The sequence below is a fragment of the Pleurodeles waltl genome, chromosome 12 (assembly GCF_031143425.1).
Source record: "Pleurodeles waltl isolate 20211129_DDA chromosome 12, aPleWal1.hap1.20221129, whole genome shotgun sequence".
Classification (NCBI taxonomy): Eukaryota; Metazoa; Chordata; class Amphibia; order Caudata; family Salamandridae; genus Pleurodeles; species Pleurodeles waltl.
The window spans coordinates 65,709,066-65,735,882 of record NC_090451.1 but is presented as its reverse complement, the minus strand read 5'-3'; the positions used below and the strand labels follow the sequence as shown (position 1 = coordinate 65,735,882).

At 43.3% G+C, this 26,817-nt stretch overlaps 1 protein-coding gene across 1 annotated transcript in view; it reads right to left on the bottom strand.

The window, feature by feature from the left end:
• Positions 1–26,817, bottom strand: part of MAP2K2 (mitogen-activated protein kinase kinase 2) — a 75,985-nt gene that overhangs the window by 32,841 nt on the left and 16,327 nt on the right. The window contains exons 4-10 of the mRNA XM_069216202.1: positions 26,206–26,283; positions 25,639–25,690; positions 24,398–24,522; positions 22,885–23,098; positions 5,016–5,080; positions 4,660–4,721; positions 3,726–3,771 (exon numbers count right to left, since the gene is read on the bottom strand). Coding sequence (XP_069072303.1) covers positions 3,726–3,771; positions 4,660–4,721; positions 5,016–5,080; positions 22,885–23,098; positions 24,398–24,522; positions 25,639–25,690; positions 26,206–26,283 — 642 coding nt within the window. The remainder of the gene's footprint in view (positions 1–3,725; positions 3,772–4,659; positions 4,722–5,015; positions 5,081–22,884; positions 23,099–24,397; positions 24,523–25,638; positions 25,691–26,205; positions 26,284–26,817) is intronic.

Sequence of the window (26,817 nt, the reverse complement as noted above, 5' to 3'; positions counted from 1 at the left end):
CCCTCTCCTCTATCCTCTACACTAGGCCATTACTTCAAAGAGGATCTGAGACCCAAAACAGGTCTGCGTGTGTGAGAGAGAAAGCGAAAAAGAGAACCTCACATCTCAACCCCCACATTGCATGAGCGCTAATGCTACAAAACAACGGACCTTTAGATCAGTCATAATTTGGGTGCAGTGGTCGCTCACACACCTGGGTTCTGCTGCACCAGTGCTAGTAATGGCCCATAAAAAATAAACAAAAGATAAAAGGTAACCTCAGATGTTGCCCCTCTGCCAAGGGGCATTTCTCCAAGGAAGCCATCTCTGCCTACTTGCAAACAAATAAAATAGCTCCCACTAATCAGCCCCTGGTCAGGACAATCCCTTGACCACGAATCATCTTCATTTCCATTTTTACTTGGGCCAATACTTGCTGGTTTCCTTCCTGCTACCTCTTAAACTCGCATAAAACAAAATTTGCAAGTAAATGAAGAGAAACTGGAAACGCAGTAATTAAACAGTCGTGTTTACAGGCAATCTTGATTTCCAAGTACTTGCAGAGGCATTTCTCCCGCCACAGTAATAAAGCCACTGAGCCCCAGTAGAGCTTGCCTAAAAGTTTGAAGACCTCTGTTTTAGATGATCAGTTGGGATAATATTTGAAAGATTCACAATATTTTAGTTTGTATTGAGCCCCATTTGCCATAGTAAAAGGGAGCCTAGAAGATCCTAAAGTGCTTCTAAGTGTTGAATAAATTAGAATGCGGGTAAAGTCTTGAGCCCTATATACACCACAAAGGATTTTTTTTGAGTTAGAGAAGACATTCATCGAGACAGGATATGAACCCCTGCAGCGCAATTGCACCAATTGCAAAGCCTCTAGATAATCTATTAAGCAATGTGTCATGAGACACCATATGAAAATCTGAAGAGGTTAAGCAAGATTAGAAGGCTAGCATAATCCTTGTCTAGCATCTGATAGGTGGCATCAATAATGTTTAACATGGTCATTTCAGTGCTATTGCCTGACCAGAAGCCAAACGGAGTAGTTTAGCAGTCTGTTTTCAGTGGTGTACAGCCTCAGTAGTTCAACCACACATTTTCCTAAAACTTCTTGCAACGAAAGGCAATCTGGTGATAGGGAGGTAGGTTCAATGATGTCCAGGTCAGCGTCTAGTGTTTAAGTACAGGCTCCATACTATCTTTCTTTAACAAGAATTTGCAATACAAAAGGTCTCGCATTTGCTCAAGATGGAGCTAGTTGCAGTGTAAATTCATAACTGGACTTTTCTTGCCACATAAATTGGTCAACCCTGCCTAATTTGGTATTTTCCTGCCACATAATCCCAGTAGCCCTGTATATAACAGAAGCACTTTCGTTTTCCCTTCTTTCTCTGTCTGCAGCCAAAAATGAAAATGTTGCCATTAAGCATCCTATTTTAAATCGGATATGCTAATTCCAACAGAATACAACTTTCACCACCACACCAAAGTAAGCCATGGAGAAGTAACAAGAGAAATAAACTGGAAGGGTCTCCCAAACATATCAAGAGTGTTCAAACAGTCAGTGCAATAAGGATGTTAAGTTGGCCTGAATCATGGTCATAACTGTAATAAGGAGAGAACATACAAATATTATGTAAACCCAATAAAACCTTTATCAGAAATAAACTTTTGGCATTAGACTGTAATGCTCAGAACAGCCCCTAGAGGACTCCACAATGAAAAAAGCATTTGTAAAAAAAAACAAGAAAAAAAAAAACACACATGGTCATGTAACCATAGTTAGCCCCTAGAGGGCATAACCACATGAAAATAAAATGTAAGAAAGTAATGCAGTTTAGCCATATATTTAAGCCCCTAGAGGGCATAGCGCATTACACATTTTTAGGGCTAGCAATCCTACTGCAATGAAATTAAAAACAAGACCTTTGAAACACAAAGTACTCCCAGCTGCAAAACAAAAGCTACAACCATGAAAGGGCTTAAAAAGACACTGAATGGTGGGAGCGGTTATTATTTTGGGGTCTCCCACTAACCTAGTGTGGGGATCCAGAGATAGTGTAGACAGAAAGAGCACATTGTGGTCAACATTTTGAAGGCGGCCCCACTGTCCTACGACCACCATAGGCTGAGTTATAAACAAAAATGTTTTGTAAAAGTAATGCCCTTCAAAGCATTACGCAGTGTGTTTTGTGCCTGTAAGTATTGTGTGTTGACTGTAATGCTCAGAACAGCCCCTACAGGACACCACAATAAAAATAGCACTTGTAAGAAACATGGTCATGTAACCATATAGTTAGCCCCCAGAGGGCATAACCACATGAAAAGAGAATGACAAAGTAATGAAAGTGTAACCATATATTTAGCCCTGAGAGGGCGTAGTACATTACACATTTTGAAGGCTAGCAGGCCTACTGACATGATATGACAAACAAGGCCCTTAAAACAAAATTCCAGCCAGCTGCAAAACAAAAGTTCCAGCCATAAAATAATTTAAAGACACTGAATGGTGGTAGGGGTTATTTTGGGGTCTCCCACTAACCTAGTATATGGACCCAGAGATGAAGTAGACAGAAAGAGCATGTTGTCGTGAATGTTTCAGTGGTGGTCCCATTGGCCTAGGACCACCACAGGCTGAGCTGGGAGCAAAATTGTCTTTTAAAAGTCGTGGCATGCAAAGCATTATGGGGAGAGTTTCCCCAAGTGCAATGAACATTGTAGTATTGGCTCTAACAACTGTGTCGGGAGAGCCGCTTTGAGGATTTTTGTGTTTTTTACGTAAAGCATTTAATCAATTACAAGTATTTATGCCAAACCTATGGAGTGTGAAGGGGAGAGCCAAAACAAATGACTGAATAGCTAATAGCGTAAAGAACATGACCAGCGCTTCAATACCGCCAATAGAGATCAGGCTGTGAGCGCCATGGCCTCCGTGGAGCATAAAGGGAAAAAGAAAAAAAAGAAAAAATTGTTCGCCCACGCTGAAGTGTATTGCCAATCATGCAATAATACATGTAAAGGGTCAGTCTGCAAGGCGGTAACAAAAATGCCCCATGGCAGGGCAAACGTAAAGCATTTACCAATGACATCAACTGATTTTTGAAAGGCAAGCCCACGAACGAGTGAAAGTGATGGGCGTGGTTAAAAGCCCAGAGAATACTTACAACAGGTAGAAGAGCGCTTGCGCGCTCGAGCTAAAAATAGATGGAAATAAGGCCCTGGCTGAAAGATGCTTTAATGATCCATATACAAAAAGGGACAAGAAAAGGGATGGTCTAAGTTTGCAAGATCTAAGTGTTATGGAGTCTATAGGACCACATCATTTCTTGGTCAAGGAGATTACACTGGTCAGCGTATTGGGGGTGACAGAGCTAAAGCTTATTTAAGTCTCTACCAGTTTTTGGGAATGGCAGCTGGACAAGGTGTTACTTCAATGTAAGACAAAAACCATTCTGATACATGAAGTAATCTGCCATGTCTACACTGTACTCTTCAAGGCATTCGTCCCTCGTATGGACTTTAAAAATAGCAAATTATTTCTTAATTTGACTTTTGGCTGCTTTCATCTAATATTTGAGGAAGGTGGCTTTTTTGCTAGTAGGTTGGAAAATAAGCACACAGTTTCCTATAATTTCCTTCCCAGCCTTTCACCCTTCAACACCATCAACTGAATTAACAGGCTGCAAAAACAGTCTGAAGAGGAATGGCCCAATAGCAAACCGTTCTGCTGGTGTCCTTACCATGAGCAGCTTCAAATCCGCCCGTTCTGCTGGATTCTTAATTAGGCTGAAAAATCAAGAAAAACAAAACACCACATTTAATAAATTAACAAAAAAATGAAAATGTTGTGGTGTACAATTAAATAGGGAATGAAACTGATCTAGGATGTATAAACATGGGGTGTCAGTGCTTGGTTCACTGTCCCACAAACTTTTAGAATAGTCACTATGTAAAGTACTTTAATTTCGATGTATGATAACCACACTTATTTCATGTGGATATTTTATTTATCTGGCATGGCTTTGGCGGCTCACTATTTTGTTGCCAACAACTCTGCTGCATATTTTTTTTTTTTTTTAAAGACAAATATGAAAAACAGCAACATAGATAGAGCAGCACAAATCTAAAGAATGAGACCTCTTGAATTTTACCTACAGAAAACTGGGTATCGCATACAACAGAAAAAAACAATTAAACAGGCACTGACATGCCAACATACTTGGCTTGCATTCATGTAATAACAGATGGCGCAAGTTGGTAGAAGAATGCCTTTTATGTGCATTTAGGAAGCAAAAAATTACAGAGCTATATCACTGTCAATACAAGGTCAAGTAAAAGACAGGGAATCCTTTCTGCAAAATGCCTGGTCCCTTATTGTATAGATCTTATTAGCGTCTGAAAACATACAGCTAACAGTCTTCATTTGGATGCTAAAAAACATATTAACAAAAATGTGCGCCAAAATGGGTAGCCCAAAATTTTACACCTATTTTACAGCACTTTATTCTGTCTCATCAGCATTAGACACACTTGCATCAACAGAAAATTCTTGGAGATGCTCCATTATCGAAGATTTAGATAGAGTTTAAATTACATATGAATACACAAATTGACAATTGATTTTTTATGATTTTCAGTGATCACTAGCACAACTTCTGAAGCTTTAACACTTACCATTTATGTACAAAGTCTTGAAAGTCATGTGTGAACACGCCACTAGGTAGTTTCGGAGGGGGCTGTGGAAAGAAGCAGACATTTTTCCTTAGAAGCTTTCTGAAATTCAAGTCCCATTTTCTCAGCAGACCACTCTTCGCCCATAGTAAGTCCACTAATTTAAGTCCAAGAGGTGATACTAAGAAATGTCCTATTTACATCAAATCCCCACTTATTTTGCCGGTAAACTCCTACGAGTGTTCGTATTGCAGTTTTCCATACTCATGTTTACACGTAAAAGCGACAGAGCACGGGAACGCAGGCAAAACATTAAAAAAAAAAAAAAAAAAAAAAAAAGAAGAAACTCCAGCACTAACCTCATTCACTATGTAGTCAAGCAGCTCGAAGATTGCCATAGCTGGTCTGCTGTCAATCCCATGGCCTGAAAGAGAAAAACTGGCTTTACATCACTGATAGCATTTCGATTGGGGGGGGGGGGGTGTAAAGTGGGGTGGGGTGAAAGAAGGAGAAAATATAGGGAGGCCACTCTATCTGGCTACCAAATAACCTTGAAATGAAGTTTGTTTTGAACTTGATTCCCTGTTATATATAATGATATCTTCATTGGAGCGACAGACCAATTATAAAGAAGTGTTTACATTACATTAGGTTTTGAGATTATGTACGTCCACCAGAAGCAGAACCCTGTGGTGTCTCAAAAAGCATGCTTGTGCTAATTTACTTGGTCAAATAAAGGCAATAACAGCCTCCCAAGTGTGGCGCTTGAACCTAACTTAGCATTTGGATGCTGCATACAACATAAAAAAATGTAATATCCTGTTAATTTCTCAAACTTGGCTCATGTACATAAGCGCTATAAAGTCTAATATACAGGGAGATCAAGTTCTTGGCACTTACCTTAACAAAAAAATTAAACAAGCAAAGAAGTTAAATTGTAAGTTGTTAAATAACTAGCATCCAAAAAAAGGTTCAGGAGGCTCGGGTTAAAGGCAGATTTTCATGAGATTATTCTAAAATAATTATGCTGAATAGATTGAAATGGAAATTATTTCAAATGGCTTTTTACCAAAGATCTGAAGGTATGCAGATTAAGAGAGATTACATACTTATTTTGTATCAGATTCATAAATAATTTGCTCCTAAGCAAGCCACAAATGCCCCATCAATCTCGGATTTAGAAAAATCAGCAAAAGACATCTGAATGCACTGATAGCATTTCAGATGTATATCAATTACAACACAGAGCATAACAATGTCACGAAAATGATGTTCATGATGGCACCACAAACACATGTGTATTCAAAACTATACTAGAATTCTATTCATCTCTGATTTACTAAGTCTGATTGGCCCATCTGAAAAATATATCCCTTCATGGATTAAGATGGTCATTGTGTGTGATATCAGAAAGCGCCATTCCTTAAGGTATGAAAAATCTCCTCAGTAGACAGACAAATAATGAAACTGAAGTCACAGAATTATTCAGCTAACAAAACCATGGCAAGAGGTAACTTCGTGGTGTAAAGAATATTCTGCTCCTGAAACAAGGACTAACACAATGCTCAATGAAAAGTCTGCCCTTTGTTACTAGAACCAGAACTTGGTATGAGCTGAGAGAATTTATCCCACAACTGAATCTTCATGCTCAATTTGTCAAAGCTGATTAACTTTTATTCTGATGAAGGAAACAAGACATGATACATCAATTCAGTATGAAAATTATGTTCAAATCAAAGACAAGGTACAGCTGGTAAAAAAAGCAGGATTACTGAATTAATTATAAATGGAAACTTTTATTCTAGGTGTCTTATGAACTTAAGTGAAGAAAATACTGCAAGTGTAAAAATGGATTTCTGAACTTTAAGTTTTCTTAAGTCTACCTTTAATCTCTATCAGGATTTCACAATGAGTTCAAACAAATCTGGGGAATGATTCAGGCATCAAATGAAGAGACATATTTAACGTTACAAGGAGTATCTTGTGTTTTAATAGGGACCGACATAACTTCCGACTAGTCCCCCGTACTAAATTGATATTTTTCTTTTCTAATGTCTTCAGTGAACTTACTATGTACAAACTCTGTGATAAACATTGAAAAGGAGAATTATGTGAAACGGTCAACAGTGCGAATACAGAGGAACGTTTATAACTATGCAATAAACATTTAATTTTATTTCTGAGTGAAAAAAGCACGCACAGAATTGTCAATTGCGAATATTGCATTAGGTTGCTACAGGCATTTGAGCTACAGTGGACCGTGATCTCTTTTTTTGAGTACGCGAGCTCCGCTTCGGACTTTCTACAGTCATTAATCAGGCAGACTGTATTCAGAACTGAACAGTATGGTACAGACCACTTAGGGTGAGAAAGTGTATGTTTATTTGGGACAGTAAGTAGGTTGAGCGACAGTACAACTTGGTAAAGATGACTCTGTGGGCAAAAGGCTTTTTTAGGTTCAGAATTAACTTTGAAGTACACGGTGAGGCACTCAAAAATTTAAACCCAGCTTTTGGGTATACAAGACAGGTCATTTGGAGTCAGAAAGAGGTGGCAGAGTAGAAAAGCATGCCACGGCGTAGGAAGCTGGCCTCTTTATATGGTATACCAAAATTAAGTATACTGTGCAAAGAGTCCAGGGGTTCCATTACTAGTAGACAGGGGGTTACTCTAGCAATCCAAAGGTGCTCTTTTACAGGGTAGTGTGGTCGAGCAGCTTTAGGCTTAGAGATGTGTTAGACATTTGCTATAGGCACACAGTCAATAAATGATGCACACAACAAGGAGATTCACATCAATTTAAAATTAAAAAAAATATATATAGCTAATATATAAGGCACCAGAATCAATGCAATCATGCAAGTACCTTTTGCAATAGAAATGATTCGTTTTGAAAGGTCGACAGTGCAATTTTCTGAAGCTGCAATGTTACTCTATGGGAGAGAAAACATATATGGCAAACAGGTACTCCACAGCAATTTAAAGGGCCAATCTTCCAGACTTAAGCTGAGTAGAGGGCAGGGTCCTCGGCCACATCAACAGGTCACCCCAAGCAGCACTGGGGTGGAAGGGAGCAGTGGTGCAGCTGAGCATCAATTGCCCCATTGAAGTCAATGGGGATGGGTCTGGTCAGAAAGATGCTGCAGGTAGGGACCAGTCTCGGTGAACCAACAAGAGGGTTCAGTTCTTGCAATGCTCAGGGATGTGGGGACACATTTGGTCCTCCTTTCCGCGGTCAGAGGTGACCAGACACAGAGGTGGCGGACTGTATGGTTTCCGTCACCGGAGGCAGATGCAGTAGGTGGGTGGGGTTGGTGGTGGAGGGGGGTGAGGGAGAAGAGCTTGTGCAGAAAGAGGCTGTAGGAACGGACTGGGGTCCAGTCTGACTGAACCAAAAAGTGGGCTCAAGTCTCACGAGGCTCAGGGACGTAGGGATACCTTTGGTCCTACCTCCTCGGTCCGGGGCAGCTGTGTACTGGATCGTCTGGTTTCCGTCACTGGAGGCAGTCACTGTTCAGGAGGTCCTGCAGAAAGAGGCTGCAGGCATTGTCGGGAAGTCCAGTGGACAAACTCCAGGTGGGCTTCATCTCTGGGAACCACACCGACACACTTGCCCCACTTCTGCTAGAGCCAGGAGGCATGGGTGCAGTGGTGCTGTCCGTTGTCCGGATTTGCATGTAGGAAGTTGGCATAACTCTGTCCCAGAGTTCATAGTTCTGTCATCACCAAGATGGCAGACTCTTAAATTTCACGTCCACATCAGGCAGCTCACCTTGGAGTGGAACTGACCAGACAGTGGACAGGCCTCTCTGACTACTTATTTTCCAGTCTGTCCAGGTGCCAAAAGGGCCATGTCAGGGTGGCGGCGCCTCCTCACCTCTGAGGGAAGCCAGATATTCATACCAAGGGCGGTGGGGGCTCTTTTACACCCCCTGCCTTGGAACACAGATTTTTGGGAGGGGTCAAAGCCACAGCAGGCTATGTTCGTTCCTGACCACCCTAGAGTGAAGGCACTCACCCGTGAAGGGGTGGGGTCCCAAAACATGCCTGTTGGTAGCAGGCAGGTTTAGACTAGGCAGCCAGCAAACCAGTAGTAGGTAGGTTTTTCAGGGAGCACCTCTAAGGTACCCTCTGGCTGCATGCATTAATAAATCCATGTAATCATGGAGGGTTTATTAATACAGGATGTTTGATACCAAACATCCCTAGTTTCAGCGAAGCCATCAAGTAGCTGGGCAACTCGTGTTGACCAGTGTTCAGAACATGTACTTAAAATGGCTTCCCTGATCCCTTACTATGTCTAAAAGTCAACAAAGACAAAACAGTGGCATATCTTCTCTTGCAGATATGTCCACACATGTAATATAATGCTCCCTGCCTTAGGACTGGAAGACCTGCTGTAAGTGTGACTTACACATATTGCATGCAGTGTTAGTGGGCATGGCACACATACTCTGTGCCATGTCGTGTTTTCACTTTTAGCTGCACCAAGACACTGAGCTGGCATTGGCTCAGTGAGGAGTCATTGAGGGTGGGACAATAAATGCTGCAGACCTTGGGGACCCTCTTTGGTACCCATGCCCCAAGTACAGGGGGTAACATTTACTAAGGACTTACAGGAGTGCCAAAGGTATTGCCAACTGGGGAACAACTGTACAGTTTCAGGGAAAACATATGGCACTGGGGACCTGGTTAGCTGGAACCCAGTACACTATGTCAAATTTGCATCGAATACCGGGCAAAAAGAGCAGATGAACATGTCAAAAAGGGCACTTTCCTACACATGGGATACAGAAACAGAGTAGACTCCAGCAAGTCTTCCTGTTGGTGAGATCGAAGGTACTCTTCTCCACTAATCAAGATATGGTAGTTATGTGGTCTAAGCAAACAGTCTCTGTAAAAAACTAATTAGAGATAGAGTAAAGAAACTTGATCATGTGCAAAACACCTGTTCAGACTTGTCCTTTGTTTCAAACAACTGACTTAACTCACTTGAGGTTTGTTTCAAAATTATAGATCTATGCATGTCCTATCAGTGCAACGGAAAAGGTAAACAAGTGTTACATGTCTCCTGTTACAACTAAGCATTATCTGCTACATCATTGTACAAATAAATGCAGACCCGCTCGGTTATGGAATATTTATCCCTACAAAGACTGCTAGTTATAATCATCCACACTGCAAATTTCTTAAGTGCTGTATAAAAGCACAAAGAGCACCATGTCGCTGGCATGGGTGAAAACTCCAAATAAGAAAGAGGTGGAATATATTACTGAGGCACAAGGACCTCAGCATTACTAGAGCAGAGGCAGCAGTGGCACTGGGGCAGGGGGCAAAGGGCTAAGGGCTGTGGGGGTATACACACCCCAACTTTTCTGTTGCAGTAGTCCCCCGTCACCCACCCCCCCCACTTTTTGCATGATATTTAATGCAACTCTGACTCAAGTGATTCCTTTTCTAAAAGGAGGCAACTGATCATCCGATCCCCAAATGACTAGGACTTTAGCACCTTCTTTAAGTCCGGAATATGTGGTACCTCTGGTACCTAGGGCATAGGTACTAAAGATGGTCCCTAGGAGCTGCAGCATAGCTTCTGCCACTGTAAGGGACCCAGCACCAAACTCATACTAACTGCCACTGCAGGCTGCGTGACAAGGTGCTCTAAAAGGTGAAAGCACGACATGACACTTGTGACAGGCCCCCTAACACTGCTTGTAATATTTAAGTCACCCCCTACAGCAGGCCCCTAAAACGGCCCTAAGGCAGGGTGCATTATATTACATGAGAGGACATATCTGCATGCGCAGATATGCCCCTGAGCCGGCCAGTTCAATTACTGACAGTACAAGCGAACAGGGAAGCTATTTTAAGGTATGTACTGAGCACTGGTCAAAACAAGTTCCCCAGGTACATAAAGGCTTCACTGAAAACTATGTTTGGTATCAAACACCTCATATTAATAAATACACACAGATTCCAGTGTTGGATATATTAATACATGCAACCACAGGGTACCTTAGAGGTGCCCCCTGAAAACTTACCAACTACCAGAGTGATGACTTACTGGTTCTAACTAGCCTGCTACCACAGACGTGATTCTGACCACCAGGGGTGAAATTGTATGCTCTTGGGCAGTCAGGAACACAGTCTGCTCTGGCAGAAGGCGATATACAACCTTTTCAACAGAATGACCTATAAATTAGCATGCCAAGGCAGGAAGGTTCAAACAGACCACTGCTTTTGGTATGCAAATCTGGCTTCCCTCAGAGGCAAGGGGATGGCCACCTCCCTGACCAGGGCCCATTTGGCATTTGGACAGGTGGGAAAATTCGCTATGCAGGAGGTGTGTTGCACTTGCAGGCTAGACACACCGCTAGGGTGACCAGACTGAAGTGAACACAAAGTTATTGAAGGAAAATGCCACTGTTGGCATGGTTACCCCCTAACTTTATGCCTTTTGTTGATGTCAGCACTGACTGGAAGTGTGCTGGGACCCTGCTAAACAGGGCCCCAGCACCAGTGTTCTTTCCGTAAATCTTTCCCTAAAACTGTACCTTTGTTTCCACAATTGGCACAGCCCTGGCACACAGTTAAGTCCCTCATAAAAGGTACCCCTGGTACCAAGGACACTGTGGCCAGGGAAGGTCTCTAAGGGCTGCAGCATGTATTATGCCACCATGGGGACCCCTCACTCAGCACATGCACACTGCCTCACATCTTGTGTGTGCTGGCGGGGAGAAAAAGACTAAGTCGACATGGCACTCCCCTCAGAGTGCCATGCTCACAACCCACTGCCTGTGGCATAGGTAAGTCACCCCTCTAGCAGGCCTTACAGTCCTAAGGCAGGGTGCACTATACCACAGGTGAGGGCACAGCTGCATGAGCACTATGCCCTACAGTGTCTAAGTCAATTCTTAGACATTGTAAGTACAGGGTAGCCATACTGAATATATGATCTGGGAGTTTGTCAAAAACGAACTCCACAGTTCCATAATGGCTACAATGAATACTTAGAAGTTTGGTATCAAACTTCTCAGCACAATAAACCCACACTGATGCCAGTGTGGGATTTATTGAGAAATGCACACAGAGGGCATCTTAGAGATGCCCCCTGTATGCCAGCTCTACAGTTGGTGTGTGACTGACTGGTCTGTGCCAGCCTGCCACTCCCAGACGAGTTTCTGCACACATGGGGTGAGTGCCTTTGTGCACTCTGTGGTTGGAAACAAAGCCTCTCATCTCACTCCAGAAGCGTGAGTCCCCACCACTCTGCACCCGACGCTCCTGTCCGTGTCCAGAGAAACCAGCGACCCCAGAAAGGATCCCCAGGGAACTCTGACGACGTGGCCACCCTGGGCTGACCTCCCTGCACCCCCATGACAACACCTGCAGAGGGAATCCCGAGGGCTCTCCTGTCTGCAACTGCCCAGGACGAAGATATCAAACGCCTGGAGAAGCACTGCATCTGCAGCCCCCAGGCCCATGAGAAACTGACCACCAGTGCAACAGTGACCAGCAGTGACCAGCAGGCGGCCCTCCCCCTTGCCCTGTCGGTGGCTGACCTGAAAAGCCCACCTGTGTTCTGCCTGCAACATCTGAGTGACCCCCGGGTCCCTCCATTGAATCCTATTGAAAACCTGACGCCCTGTTTGCCCACTGCTGTCCCTGTGCCGCTGAGGGTGTGATTTGTGTTCCTACTTGGACCCCCCCCCTCCAGTGCTCTACTAAGTCCCCCTGGTCTGCCCTCCGAGGACGCGGGTACTTACCTGCCAGCAGACCGGAACCAGAGCACCCCGTCTCCATAGGCGCCCATGATATTTTGGCTCCTCTTTAACCTCTGCACCTGACCGGCCCCGTGTTGCTGGTGCTGGGTGTTTGGGGTTGACTTGAACCCCCAACGGAGGGCTACCTATGCCCCAGAGACTGAACTTGTAAGTGCTTTACTTACAGTAACAACTAAACTGTACTTACCTCCCACAGGAACTGTTGAAAATTGCAGTGTCCACTTTTAAAATAGCTTATTGCATTTTTATGAAAAACTGTGTACATTACTGTTTTGATTCTAAGTCCTAACTATACCTATGCAAAGTACCTTTCATTTAATGTACTTACCTGCAATCTAAACCTTGTGGTCCTAAAAATAAACAAAATAATATTTTTCTATATAAAAACCTATTGGTCTGGATTTAAGTCATTGAGTGTGTGGTTTCACGTATTGCTTGTGTGTGTACAACAAATGCTTAACACTACCCTCTGATAAGCCTAACTGACCACACTACCACAAATAGAGCATTAGTATTATCTATCATTGCCTCTGTCAAGCCTCTTGGGGAACCTCTGGACTCTGTGCACACTAGATCACATTTTGATATAGTATATACAAAGCCAGCTTCCTACAGTTATGAATTCCACCATCTTTTGTGTGGTGAAATGAGGAATTCTGGGATAGGATGATGCCCACTCCGAAGGGAAGTGGTCATCTAGGGAGTGTAGTGAGCCCAGGGCTAAGTAGCACATTTACCGCCCCTAAATTGAATATTTAGGGGACCCCCCGGCCCTCCTAATATCAGGACTTCAGAATTCGATAGACACTAAAGAAGGAGTTGAAAAAAAGAAAAAAAAAAAAAAAAAAAAAAAAAAAAAAAGGACTGCTGACCCGAGAACTCAGGAGCATGACTGACACGGCACAAACCCTGCCAGCCTGCCTACCTGCTGCACCAGACCCTTGTAGAGTAACTGACTAGCCTGTTACTGCGGTGCAGAGCCCAAGAAACCCAGAGGGCTGCTAGTGCTTCGCCAATTGCCAAAGAAACTTCCTTTAAGTGGAGGAGCTACTCCTCTGCAGCCGCAGGCACCAAAAGAAGCAACAGCAATACTTTGGGTACTAGACCCCTTGCAGCAGCCAAGGCTTGTGTGTCCAGACCAGGCACCACCACAGAGGAAAACCGACGTGCATGTCGAGGGACTTCAGGGACATGGAGACCCACATCCTGAGTGACCCAGCTGTCCTGTTTGTCCCTCTTCAGCAGAAACCAAGATAAATAGCCTTTGACCGTCACCAGACACCTCTAAGTGCCACTGCACCCTCATGCAGAGTTTGAGGGAGGTGATGGCGCCAACTGGGTCCACAGACCCTCTAAGGCTGGACTCCCAGTTGAGGCTGCTTTGTGCAGGCCCCCGAAACAGACAGTGTCTCCGGTGACAGTCCCCTGGAGAAGAGACCTTTAAGTCGCTGCTAAGTGTCTGAATGCAGTACATGGTTTTTCCCCCATAGGATAACATAACCGCACTCAAGAATTGCTCTGTCAACTTTCGAAAACTATAAAAATTCAGGACTCGAAAAGTACTTGCATGATTCCAATGATCTTGGTATCTAAATTCATATGAAAGTATGTTTTTAAAAAAAAAATGTAATTGGTGTCGGATGTCTGAGTGGGAGTCTTGCTTACTGCCTTTGTGTGCGCAATACATGCTTAGCACTACCCTCCGATACTGCTCGCCCACACTACCACAAGAGAGCATTTGGAGTGTCATTTAGGCCTCTAATTCCTTTGGGGTTTACCAGGACTCTTTACACAGTGTACCTCTTTTTGGTCCACTATATAAAGAGCCAGCTTCGTACACGGATGGAGGGCATTTTTCTTCCATGCTTTAGGGCTCATTGCATACATGCTGTATCGCTGTAGGGACATGTAATAAAGTAATGTGCCCCAATAGATGCCCTAAGATTGCTGCATTATCCTACTGCCCACAGAATAAGCTAGCTTAATCAATCCACATACCACGTGAAATTGCAGACCCCTTTCTAGTCTAAGATTCAGATGTGTGATGGACTGCACGTATGACCCAGATGGATTGTCAGGTGCAGGCGCAAACTGGGAGGGTCCCTACATTTATGCCAACCATCTAATTACTCTTCCAACATTCTTAACCCATGTAAACCTTTCAGCAGTCAGAGATGGAAACTCTACTTTAGCCTGTTAAGGTTTCTTTTTCGATGCACAACCATCTATAAACTCCCACAACAAACTCATAACCCCTGTCTTTGTATCTTCTCCTGTCCCTTGGCATTGCTGCGGCCTTTCCCTATTCTTCCTTTCTGCTCTCCAATTCCTGTGTTTCAATAATATTTCTACATTTCAAAACAGAAAACCATTACTAATACATGGAGAGGAAGCGAAATTTAGATGTGAAATGTTTTTTTACTGTATTGATTTTTACTTTAGGACATACCTTACTTACCAGAAACTCTGGCAAGAATTTTTTTTTTTGTAGTGACTGGAAACAATATTACTCAGTCATTTTGAGACTCCCGTATCCACAACATTTCAGAAATTCCCTGCATAACATCCGGGATCGAAAAAGGCTTAAAAAAATTGTATGTTAAGGGCTTCAATGAGAATGCCCACTAAACTCCCCAATATGTGCAGGATTAGTGCTTAGCTTGTGCCTCACAAAGGTCTTGGCCCACAACTAGCCAACAGTCCGATGAGAAGGAAATGTTCTCTATATGTTTCATGATTTTTGTTTGTTTTCATTGGCACTTTCTTATATGGGCTTTTTTCCCCAATACTGATTGGATACACATGAAAACGTCCTCGTATGTATACCTCAAACGCTGAGGCATGCTAGCATCAGTAATGCAGAAGACTGCGCACTTGGTGAACAAGCTCTGCTCATTGCATCTGGGGAAAAGGTTTTTGGATGGTACCAGTTATGGCATGTCCTCTCTATGCCCGTGTAAAGGCAGTCAGCGCCGCTTCAAACCTTCGCTTCCTGGACCACTACAGTTTAGAGAAGAAACGCTTTCAGGCACATGCACCTCAGGTTGTATGCAATTTCACAGAAAACGATTTCATGGAATACTATTACTGAAAAACGATTTCACATAAACTGTTTGATGGACATTTGCAGGTCGAATGGCATTTACCATTTCATAGAAACAAATTCATAAAAAGTATTTTTAGGTCAAGCATAGCAGAGAGCAAGTACTGCTTTTCCTAAGTGTTGGCATGTATCTGGGCTTTTAACACCACCCACCTCACACCCTTCACTACCACTCAATTGTGGGCTTGCCCTTCAAAAATCCTTTGATGACATTGGTAAATAGTTTACATTTGTCCCTCCTGGGGGAGCTTTTGTTACTGCCTTGGCCATCGCCCCGTTGCATGAATAATTGCACTTATGCCGATAAGTTTGACTATGAGCGAACTTCTTTTTCTCTCTGTGTCTCTCCTTTGCGCTGATGCTCATAGCAGCCGTGGCGCTGTGAATCGGCTCGCTTATGTGAAACTGCTTTACTTTTCATTTTCAATTTATATGGCAAGAAAAGTCCAGTTAGGAGTTTACAACACTAATAATCCTAATTTGAGTAAATGCTTGTTTTCCTAAATAGATTTTTTTTTTTCTTTTTTTTTTTTTTTAGGTATAAATGCAATAATTGTATTCAGAAACCTTTTTGTCTGAGATTTATTTCAGATTTCTCTCTCCTACATTGTCAATTACTTTTGATGCTTACATTTTTTGACCCCCCCATCAAACAACCTCCATTCCCAACCCCTTCATAACCCTGACCCATAAAACCCCCTTGCCCCAAACACCCATGACAGATCCTTAAAAACTCCTCACCACCCTAAACACCACCTATTCCAGACCCCTAAAATCCCTCTTCACCCTTTAAAGTCCACCCACCACTGATCCATAAAAACACCTCACCCATGCCTACACTCCACCCACCCCTGAACCCTAAAAGCCAGTTTCTACATCTAAACGTCACCCACCCACACACCCTGAAGCCCATTATAACCTCTAAACTCTGCTGAGTGAACCCTAAAAAAAATCCCTTCTTGCTACACTACCAATCCTTGAACCCTAAAAATTCCCTTCAACCCTTAAAATCAATTCATCTGTGAACTCTAAAAACCCCTTACCAACCCTAAACTCCAACGAACCCAGATTGCTAAAAACACCCTAAGCACTTGTAAACTCCACCCATCCCTGAACGCGAAAATAACCGTCCTACACCTGAACTCCACCCATTTAACTCCTAAAATCCACTCGCCACCCCTAAACATTAATCTGAACCCAAAAAACCCTCACTACCCCAAAACCCCACCCAATTTTAATCCAAGTTTGAATTTTCCCTTAAATTTATTTTGTTTAAGAAAAAAAAAAGAAAAAAAAGAAAAAAAAAAAAACTTCCTATTTTTTTTTGTATTTCCTTAAAATTGTTTTTCCTTGATGCTTGATTTCCTGGATATGTTTTCCCCCACAATGTGTTTTTTTTGGTTTTCGTTTATCCATTATTTCACATAGATCACTAACTTTGGAGCATCTGTAATAAAGCTCCAGGTCGCAAAACTTGAAACCCTGAAGTGCAAAGCAACAATTTAATCTGATTCCACAAAAGTATTCTATGTCCTCAGAGCATCACTCAACTTAATCTGAGCAATCTGGGGTTAGAGCAGACTTCTTTCAGGGTCCAGACACCCTTCCATACAGTCTTAACTGGGTCATATGCAGTTGTGCAGGATTTCCTAAAAGAAATCATCCACATCTTACACAAACTGCCATAGACCAGAGGTCTTCAAACTGGGGGGTGGGCCCTCCTAGGGCGGCTTCAGTGATCACAGTGAGGGTGCAGGGCACCAGGCTCTGCACCACATCAACATGCTTCATGCGGATAACAGGGCTTTATTTTAAGATGAAAAAAAATGAGCAGCAGTAAATCATTCTGTAATGGGCCATCACTAGCATGTTTTGTCATTTATATCCAAGCTGGGAGTATGCGACGAAAGGGACTCCAAATACTCTTTAAAGTCCTAATAATCACACTGTGATTAATTCTACTTGCAGGTTTTTACTATTTGTAAGGAAATGCCTCCTTGGAATGGTTACCCCCTGACCTTTTGACTTTTGTTGATGCCAAGTTATGATTTGAAAGTGTGCTGGGACCCTGCTAACCAGGCCTCAGCATCAGTGTTCTTTCCCTAAACTGTACCTTTGCTTCCCACAATTGGCACAACCCAGGCACTCCGGTAAGTCCCTTGTAACTGGTACCCTGGTACCAAGGGCCCTGTTGCCAGGGAAGGTCTCTAAGGGCTGCACCATGTCTTATGCCACCCTGGGGACCCCTCACGCAGCACATGCACACTGCCTCACAGCTTGTGTGTGCTGGTGGGGAGAAAATGACTAAGTCGACATGGAACTCCCCTCAGAGTGCCATGCCAGCCTCACACTACCTGTGGCATAGGTAAGTTACCCCTCTAGCAGGCCTTACAGCCCTAAGGCAGGGTGCACTATACCACAGGTGAGGGCATATGTGCATGAGCACTATGCCCCTAAAGTGTCTAAGCAAAAGCCTAGACATTGTAAGTGCAGGGTAGCCATAAAGAGTATATGGTCTAAGAGTTTGTCAAACACGAACTCCACAGTTCCATAATGGCTACACTGAAATCTGGGAAGCTTGGTATCAAACTTCTCAGCACAATAAATGCACACTGATGCCAGTGTGGGATTTATTATAAAATACACCCAGAGGGCATCTTAGATGCCCTCTGAATACCAGTCCGACTCCTAGTGCAGGCTGACCAGTTTCTGCCAGCCTGCCACAACCAGACAAGTTTCTGGCCACATGGGGTGAGTGCCTTTGTCACTCAGTGGCCAGGAACAAAGCCTGTACTGGGTGGAGGTGCTTCTCGCCTCCCCCTGCAGGAACTGTAACACCTGGTGGTGAGCCTCAAAGGCTCATGCCTTTTGTTACAGCATCCCAGGGCATCCCAGCTAGTTGAGATGCTCGCCCCTCCGGCCACTGCCCCCACTTTTGGCAGCAAGGCTGGAGGAGATAATGAGGAAAACAAGGAGGAGTCACCCACCAGTCAGGAAAGCCCCAAAGATGCCCTGAGCTTAGGCGACTCCTGCCTTTAGAAATCCTCCATCTTGAGATGGCTACTGCCCCCCAGACCTAAACACACCCCTAAATTTAGTATTTAGGGGCGACCCTGAACCCAGGAAATCAGATTCCTACAACCTACACAAAGATGAAGGACTGCTGACCTGAAAGCCCTGCAGAGATGACGGAGACGACAACTGACTTGGCCCCAGCCCTACCGGCCTGTCTCCAAACTCAAAGAACCTGCACATCGACGCATCCTACAGGGACCAGCGACCTCGGAGGACTCCGAGGACTGCCCTGACCCCGAAGGACCAAGAAACTCCAGAGAACAGCGTCACTGTTCACCAACTGCAACATTTTTGTAACTTTAAAACAACTTTGAAAGAGCTCTCCCTTCCCGCCGGAAGCGTGAGACTTCTCACTCTGCACCCGACGCCCCCGGCTCGAGTTCCAGAGAACCAACACTGCAGAGAGGACTCCCAGGCGACTGCGACGACATGAGTAACCCGAGTCGACCCCCCCCCTGCACTCCCACAGCGACGCCTGCAGAGAGGATCCAGAGGTTCCCCCTGACCGTGACTGCCTGGTAACAAGGAACCCGACGCCTGGACCAAGCACTGCACCCACAACCCCCAGGTCCGAGAGGAACCAACCTCCAGTACAGGAGAGACCAGCAGGAGGCCCTCTTCCTAGCTCAGTCGGTGGCTGGCCTGAGAAGCCCCCCTGTGCCCTGCCTGCATCGCCTAAGTGACCCCCGGGTCCCTCCATTGCTTCCAATAGCAAACCAGATGCCAACTTTGCACACTGCACCCAGCCACCCCTGTGCCGCTGAGGGTGTGTTTTGTGTGCCTGTTTGTGTCCCCCCCCAGTGCCCTACAAAACCTCCCAGGTCTGCTCTCTGAGGACGCAGGTACTTACCTGCCAGCAGTCTGGAACCAGAGCACCCCTGTTCTCCATAGGCGTCTATGTGTTTTGGGCCCTCCTTTGACCTCTGCACCTGACCGGCCCTGTGTTGCTAGGGCAGTGACTTTGGGGTTACCTTGAACCCCCAACGGTGGGCTACTTATGCCAAGTGCTTTACTTACCTGAGAAACTTAACCATACTTACCTCCCCAGGAACTGTTTATTTTTGCACTGTGTCCACTTTTAAAATAGCTTATTGCCATTTTAACCTATACTGTGTGTACTACTGCTTTAATTCAAAGTTCCCTACTTACCTGTGTGAAGTACCTTGCATTTTATGTATTTACTTCAAATCTTGTGGTTCTAAAACAAATTAAGAAAATATATTTTTCTATATAAAAACTACTGGCCTGGAGTTAAGTATTTGAGTGTGTGTTCCTCATGTATTGCCTGTGTGTGTACAACAAATGCCTAACACTACCCTCTGATAAGCCTACTGCTCGACCACACTACCACAAAATAAAGCATTAGAATTATCTAATTTTGCCACTACCAGCCTCTAAGGGGAACCCTTGGGTTCTGTGCAATCTATCTCTCACTTTGAAATTGTATAGACAGAGTCAACTTCCTACACTTTTAATAAGGCCTACCTGACCAGAACATTATATTTGGCATTATGTATTTGAATCAATTCTTAAAACAGTAACAGAACTTAACTGCAATGTTTAAGGAGGTCTACACATATTCAAACAATGCCAATTTAAAAGCAAGATTGGGTGAAGAGGGGAGGTGGTGGGGTGGGTGGGTGGGGGCACTGAAAGGTTTGATAACCACTGCCCTGGACACTACTGAGATGAAAGAAGAACTCATGCTTCAGGCAGGATCTTATATGGAACCTAAACTTTCCTTGGCTGCTCACATATTTTGACATCATCAAAAGCACACGACTTCGGGTGAAGTAAGACAGCTGCCCTTTGGTGCCAGACAAGACCATTGGCGACTGTTGGTGCACATCCGCCCACACGAATACTCCATAAACATTCATTATATTGTAGGAATTGCTTTGGTATCTTTCTACACGGTTCCCATGTAAGGAAAACAGGTGACTTTGGGGACCCCAGCAATAATAAATATGATTGACGATCCTGTCTCACTATTTCAAAGCTCAAAAGTTATTTTTTAGACTAACAGTCGAAGAGAAGAAGCTGCTCTAATCTGACCAGGTGAATGCCACCATAGCTTCCAGAGCCTATTTAAAAATAAACAAACAAATAGCCTGAATCACACTCTCTGCTCCATTAAAACAAAAACATTGTCTTGGGTTTCCTTAAGTGCAACTGCATCAGGAGCAGTTCCAGTTCACTGTCAACTTAACTGTTGTGCAGCTGCTCATTGAGAGAATGTGAAGCACAATCTCAGATGGTCTAATCCTAGAGTGTCTGTGCACTAATTCATGATAACACTGTTTATGCTGCACAGATTCGAACACTTCTTCAGACAAAGTAAAAAAGGTTTAGCATGTTTCAGCGAAGTGGGCGAACCTTATCAGGTGTCTCTCTCACTAATCAAATTGATTTTGAGGCAAAGTCAAGGAAGAAATTTGAAGATTTCGTACACAGATTGTGTCTCAAATTCTTGAGCTGCTGCACAGGACTTGTATAATATAAAAGAGAAAGCTGCCCACAGTCGGGATGAGCTCTGCTTATGGTCTTGTGCGGCCAGTCACAAATACTGTCAGTAGTTGTTTCTTGTGGCCCATGGCTCCTGAGTACAGCTCCAGTCTTTGAACATATGTTGGATGGGCGGAGGGAGGCAGGGGGAGCTTTAATACACATGATCAAGGAACAGGCTTGCTCTAGGTTGTCAGAGAGGTTGAATACTTGGGAGACTTTCCAGTACTCTATAGCCACCACACATGCTTCTCAGCAGTACACTGCAAAACCCCACACATGCTATTCAGGCAGAACCAGAGCAGTTCGCTCCTGTCCTTACATAAAGAGACACTGCCCAGCCAGTCAGAGGAAGAGACTATGGGCCTGATTCTAACTTTGGAGGACGGTGTTAAACCGTCCCAAAAGTGGCGGATATACCACCTACCGTATTACGAGTTCCATAGGATATAATGGACTTGTAATACGGTAGGTGGTATATCCGCCACTTTTGGGACGGTTTAACACCGTCCTCCAAAGTTAGAATCAGGCCCTATCTATCTAACTGGTGAAATCCAGCCCCAGTACACAAGAAAGCTTACTAGCACCAATTACTGTCCTGCAGGGTTGAAAGTTATAGGCTATGACCGATGGATCAATATGAGCAGTGTTGAAGGGTGTCTCTTGGTGAGGGATGTGGGAAGGAGCATTATCATTAATCAAACATGCGTACTCACCTTTGCACAAGAACACAGTACAGTAATCAGCACTGTGTAAGTGCATAGAGTATTATGTGATGACATGAAGTCTCACCAGGCAGCTAAAGGATTAGCCTCCCACTGTAAATGAAGCTTGGACTATTGCAATGTGAAAAATAGGAAATAAGTACAGGATGTTTGTTTCCGTTCCTGTAGAAGAGTGTTCCATCTAAATCACCCTACTCTGGAGAAAGCACTGTATCTTTTCATGACCAAGAGTCTAGTTGCTAATGTTCAGTTGCTTTCAGCAGCCAGGGTTTGTGTTACTTGAATGCACATGCTGTACTTAACATCCAAACTCTGCTGAGTCTGTGCTGATGAAAACATAAGCGCTTAGGGACCAAACTGGGACTGATGCGTGTGACTGGATTTACCTCAAAGTACTCCACGTCAAGACAAACCTAAAGACATTATGCAGATGAATGCCTGAATTATGATATTTATAATGTCTTTTCTCCCAGCGTTGTCCAGATTAGTGACATTTGTTACTGCAGTATTCCCCTTCAAAACCTTTCCTGTAGAACCACTGATCTTGTAGAAAGCCTTGAGCTCGAGCCACCAGCCTGAGAGGACGAATACCACCGAAAGACCAGATAACATTTTCGTAGGTTATGGATTCCAAGAGAAAGGACAGTGATACCTTTTCCAGCGTTCAGAATGATTTCAATGAACTGACAACAGAAGAAATTCTGGATTCCTGAGCATAGCAGGCTGCACAGAAGTACACAAAGGTAAGATCTAGATCAGCATTTGAGTAGGTAACTGGCAGCCCATGTGGGTTTTTAATTCTTGCGGCATTTTAAAGAAACCAGGGGGATCTATTAAGGCGAAAATAAGAGCTGCTGCTTTCACTGAAAACAGCTTCCCTTAAACTGCATAAGAAAAGAAAAAAGTATTAATGTGTGAGCAAATCAACTGAGGCGAGGGGTCATCTGTCAAAATGCACCAAAAACATCCCAAGATCACTGGTCAGCACAATATTTTACTGTCCATACTTCAGCATCACTTTAAGCAACATACTCACTGCTGATGGGGCGTCCTGGGGGTCTCGGCCTAGGGGAGATGCTGTGGGATTCACCCACCGCTCCATCCATCATCGGTCGACCAAATATTGCTTCAAGTTCCTTGGCATCAGGTGGCGGGATGGGGTATCTGCCAATTGAAAGTTCTACTAAAGACAGGCCCATACTCCAGATATCGGACTGCACTGAATAATGTGTGCCCTGTAACCGTTCTGGCTGGAAAAAACAGAAGAGGCAGAGACAGAGGAGGTGATAGAAAAATAAGCGGCATAGTATTTGCAAGTTTAGTGAGAAAAGTTGTTTTCAAATTTCTGCCTGGATGACAAATTAAATGCAAATAGAGATAAGCATTAGAAATTGAATATTAATATTCCGGTCCAGCAAACTTGCTCTGTGTGTATGTGAATCAAAGTAGAATGACACCATGTACTTCTTTGATTGATGGTCTGTCGCCCTGACTGTGGAAGGAGTCACAGAACCTGAGGGCACACGTTCAGTTTACGAAGGGGAGATACAAGTCTACATAGTGCTCAAGAATTTCCATAAAATATTGGTACACCACTTCAGTTCTGTCCATCTACCCTTTGATTATTAAAGTTACAGTTAAAAGAAATGTTACCCGTGAGTGAGGTCATTGTTATTCCTTCAAATGAAGACAAGCACAACAGATTGTGGAAGAGCTAAACAAGCTGCCTAATGGTAGATCTATCACATAATAAAACATCCTACAGTGAAGGTTCACTAAATCAATACGTAAAAATGTAAAATGTATACGCTTGAGAAACCATTAAAGTGAAATACTGTGAAATCAGATCTACACAAAAATAAATATCCCATTTCAAGAAAGGGGCCCCTTTTTACACAAGGGTCTGGCGATAAGAAACATTGTAATGTTCTCCCTATATAACGTACTACTAATGAGGGAGAAAAGAAAGGAATTAAAAAAAATAAAATAAAAAAAAAATCAGTAAGGCCAGTTAGTTTAATCTAGAACACATAAGGGATCATCACATAAGACACAAAGTTCATTTTTGGCGCTCAAAGGCAAAGCATTCAGTTCTACTAAGAAGCTTAAATTAAACCTGTTGGACCTAGCAGACAGCAAATCAAGGTCAGTGAAATCCATTTGTTGACATTATTCAGGGAAGGTCACACAAATGAACCAGACTACACTTATCCCTGCCTCATATATTCCCCTGTTTGGTTTGTGTATTATAAGCAGCACAACTGCAACGCAATATGTTTAAGTGCTTTTTAATTTCTCCCATTAATAAGATGCCCTTTTTAAGTTCTACACCTGCATTTTGCATAGAAAAATCGGATTTCTTTTTGCTACATTTGTCTCAAGCGAAATAAACTTTTCTTTACTTTTAAGGCAGTTCTCATTTATTAAACGTAATTTGTTTAGTGATTAAGGTTCTCTGTCGGAGTGTAACAACCTTGCAGTTCAATACATCTGGTGCAATTATTTTCTCCACATGACGTGCCCCAGAAGTGCAAAAGCAAGACACTTACCGACATGTAGGATCTTGTGCCTACAAAAGAATTGGCCATGGAGTCTATGAGTTGCCCGCTCACTCCAAAATCACACAACTTAATTTCTCCTCTGGAATTCACTAGGATGTTAGAGGGTTTTACATCTGAAAAGAGAATCCCAGAAAAGCCATGCATGTCAGGTGGTTGGTAACAATCTCAAGTAGGGTTAAGTAAGAGAGAATAGGTACCTACACTATTCTGGTCTGTCACAGGAGGGGGTACTAGAATGCTATAGCAGTGGACGTAAACAGGACAATCTAGTACAGGAGAAGCGTACTCGGGGGAGTCATCTGGTGTAGAAGCGTACAAGGGCTAGCAAGGGAATCACAATATGAGAACTACAGTAAGTAAGGAGCAATCTAGTTCAGGAGAAGAAAGCAAGGGCTGGGAAGTGATTCTATGTATTAGCACACAGTAGATCAGGAGTACTCTAGTGTATCACAAGGAAACAAGAGTACTCGAGTGCAGCTATGATAGGTGACATATGCTGGCAAGGTAATGTATCACGCCTACAGTAGGCCAGGGTGACTAGTGCAGAAGAAGCAAGCAGGGAATGGGAAGTGATCAGGAGTACTCTGGAGTATCACAAAGAAAAGGACTTGTCTTGTGCAGCTATGGTAGGTGATGTATGCAAGAGCTCGGAGGTGAAACAATGGATTAGTGTCACAGTTGGCCAGGGGCACTTTAGTGCATCAGAAAAAAGGCATTCTTTTGTGTATTAGTTAAAAAAGCGGGCACTTTAAAGTATCAAAAGGGGCAAGGGTAATAGAGTGCAGTTATGTGAGGGAAGCATGGTAGGGAAGTAATTCATTGTACTAGCATCACTGGGGTATACTTGTTTGCATTAAACAAAAGATAATAGTACTCTCGGGAAGAAGCAGGGCACAAAAGTACTCCAAGGACATTACACAGACCAGAATTACACTAATGTAGCGGAGGCACATTTTGGGAGGCATTTCAACCTATTTGCGTCATAGGAGGAGCAGGACATGTGGAAAAGTACAGAACCGAAATAGTCTAAAGTGACAATAATAGGTTATCCTTTAATGGGAGACAGAAGTATCCATGACAAATACCTGCAAGGGCTGGGGGGCGCACTTCAAAGGATCATGAGAAGTATCCAGGGTGGGAGATCATTTATTTACTAGACACAGAAAGAAGCAGGAAGGGCTAAAGTAAGCCACTGAAGAGGTTTTCAGTTAATTTTAAGCAAGACTCACCTCTGTGCATGATCTGATGTTTTTCTCTTAGGTATGCCAAACCTCGGAGTACCTAAGAAGAAGGGACAAGTGAGAGCCTGGAACAGAGCCTAATTACTGCATAGGACTGATAAAGAGAACAGATATAGCATTGCTGGAGTGTGAGTCCAAAGATACCAGAAGGCAGCACTTTATTGGTGAACATGGTAATCTGCAGTCGATGAGATCTAGACTCACAAATTAAAAATGGCAACATTTTAACTTCTACTCATGCATGAACATTATTAGTTTGCAACACATCCTACCAATATCAATTTAATTGCTAGACATGTAAAACATACAAAATCATTGACTGCAAAGTTAGAGAATGCCATATGCAAAAGAGACATTCCCCTACCCGGACACTTCAATAAATACATGAAGGTTTTTAAACTCCTGGTAGCTATTTTAAGGAATAGGCAGCAGTGTCAGTTGTGCAGAGCAGCATGTATCCCAACACAGAGACTCAAATCCTGCCACAGACTTTTAGAAAGGCCTTGGCTACAATGTGCGTCGTTCATTCCAGCATTGCAGTCATTAGACACTCACCGCAATACTGACTTTTCCAAGTATCTCTTCTGGGATCCGCCTGGCTTCTTTAAGAACCTGATCCAAAGAACCTCCATCCTAAATGTAGAGAAGAAAGACGACAATCTTGAAAACTGGAGCCCAAGCCCCCTCTTTGTGACTCCCAGAGACAAACACAAAGCAAAAATGTACTGACCAGACCGAGGGTAGAGCGAAGTGCAGAATACTTGTAAGATCAGAGGAACAAAAAATATGCCTGCATGGCCACTTGGGATAGCACTGATGCCTTAATCATATATATTAAGTTTGTGATGCTTTCTTTTTCTGCCTATATCTCTCTCGACACAAAAGGCTCACACATTGAAACTGGAGTAGAATGGGTTATCCTTTCCCAATGCATCAAATGTCTCAAATTAAAATGAATAAAGTAAAAAGTAAAAAAAAAAATCCCCAATCAGAATTGTAGCATTGCAAGTTTTACAGTTACTACAATGGACTTATCAAGGAGAGATTAATTAGAAAGCAAAAGAGCTATCTTAGGGAGAAACGGTATGAGAGGCTCGTCTAGGATGCAAGTGACTGTAAAATGCAGGAATATGGTGGGGGTCTGAAAACAAAATAAAGTAAGGGGGT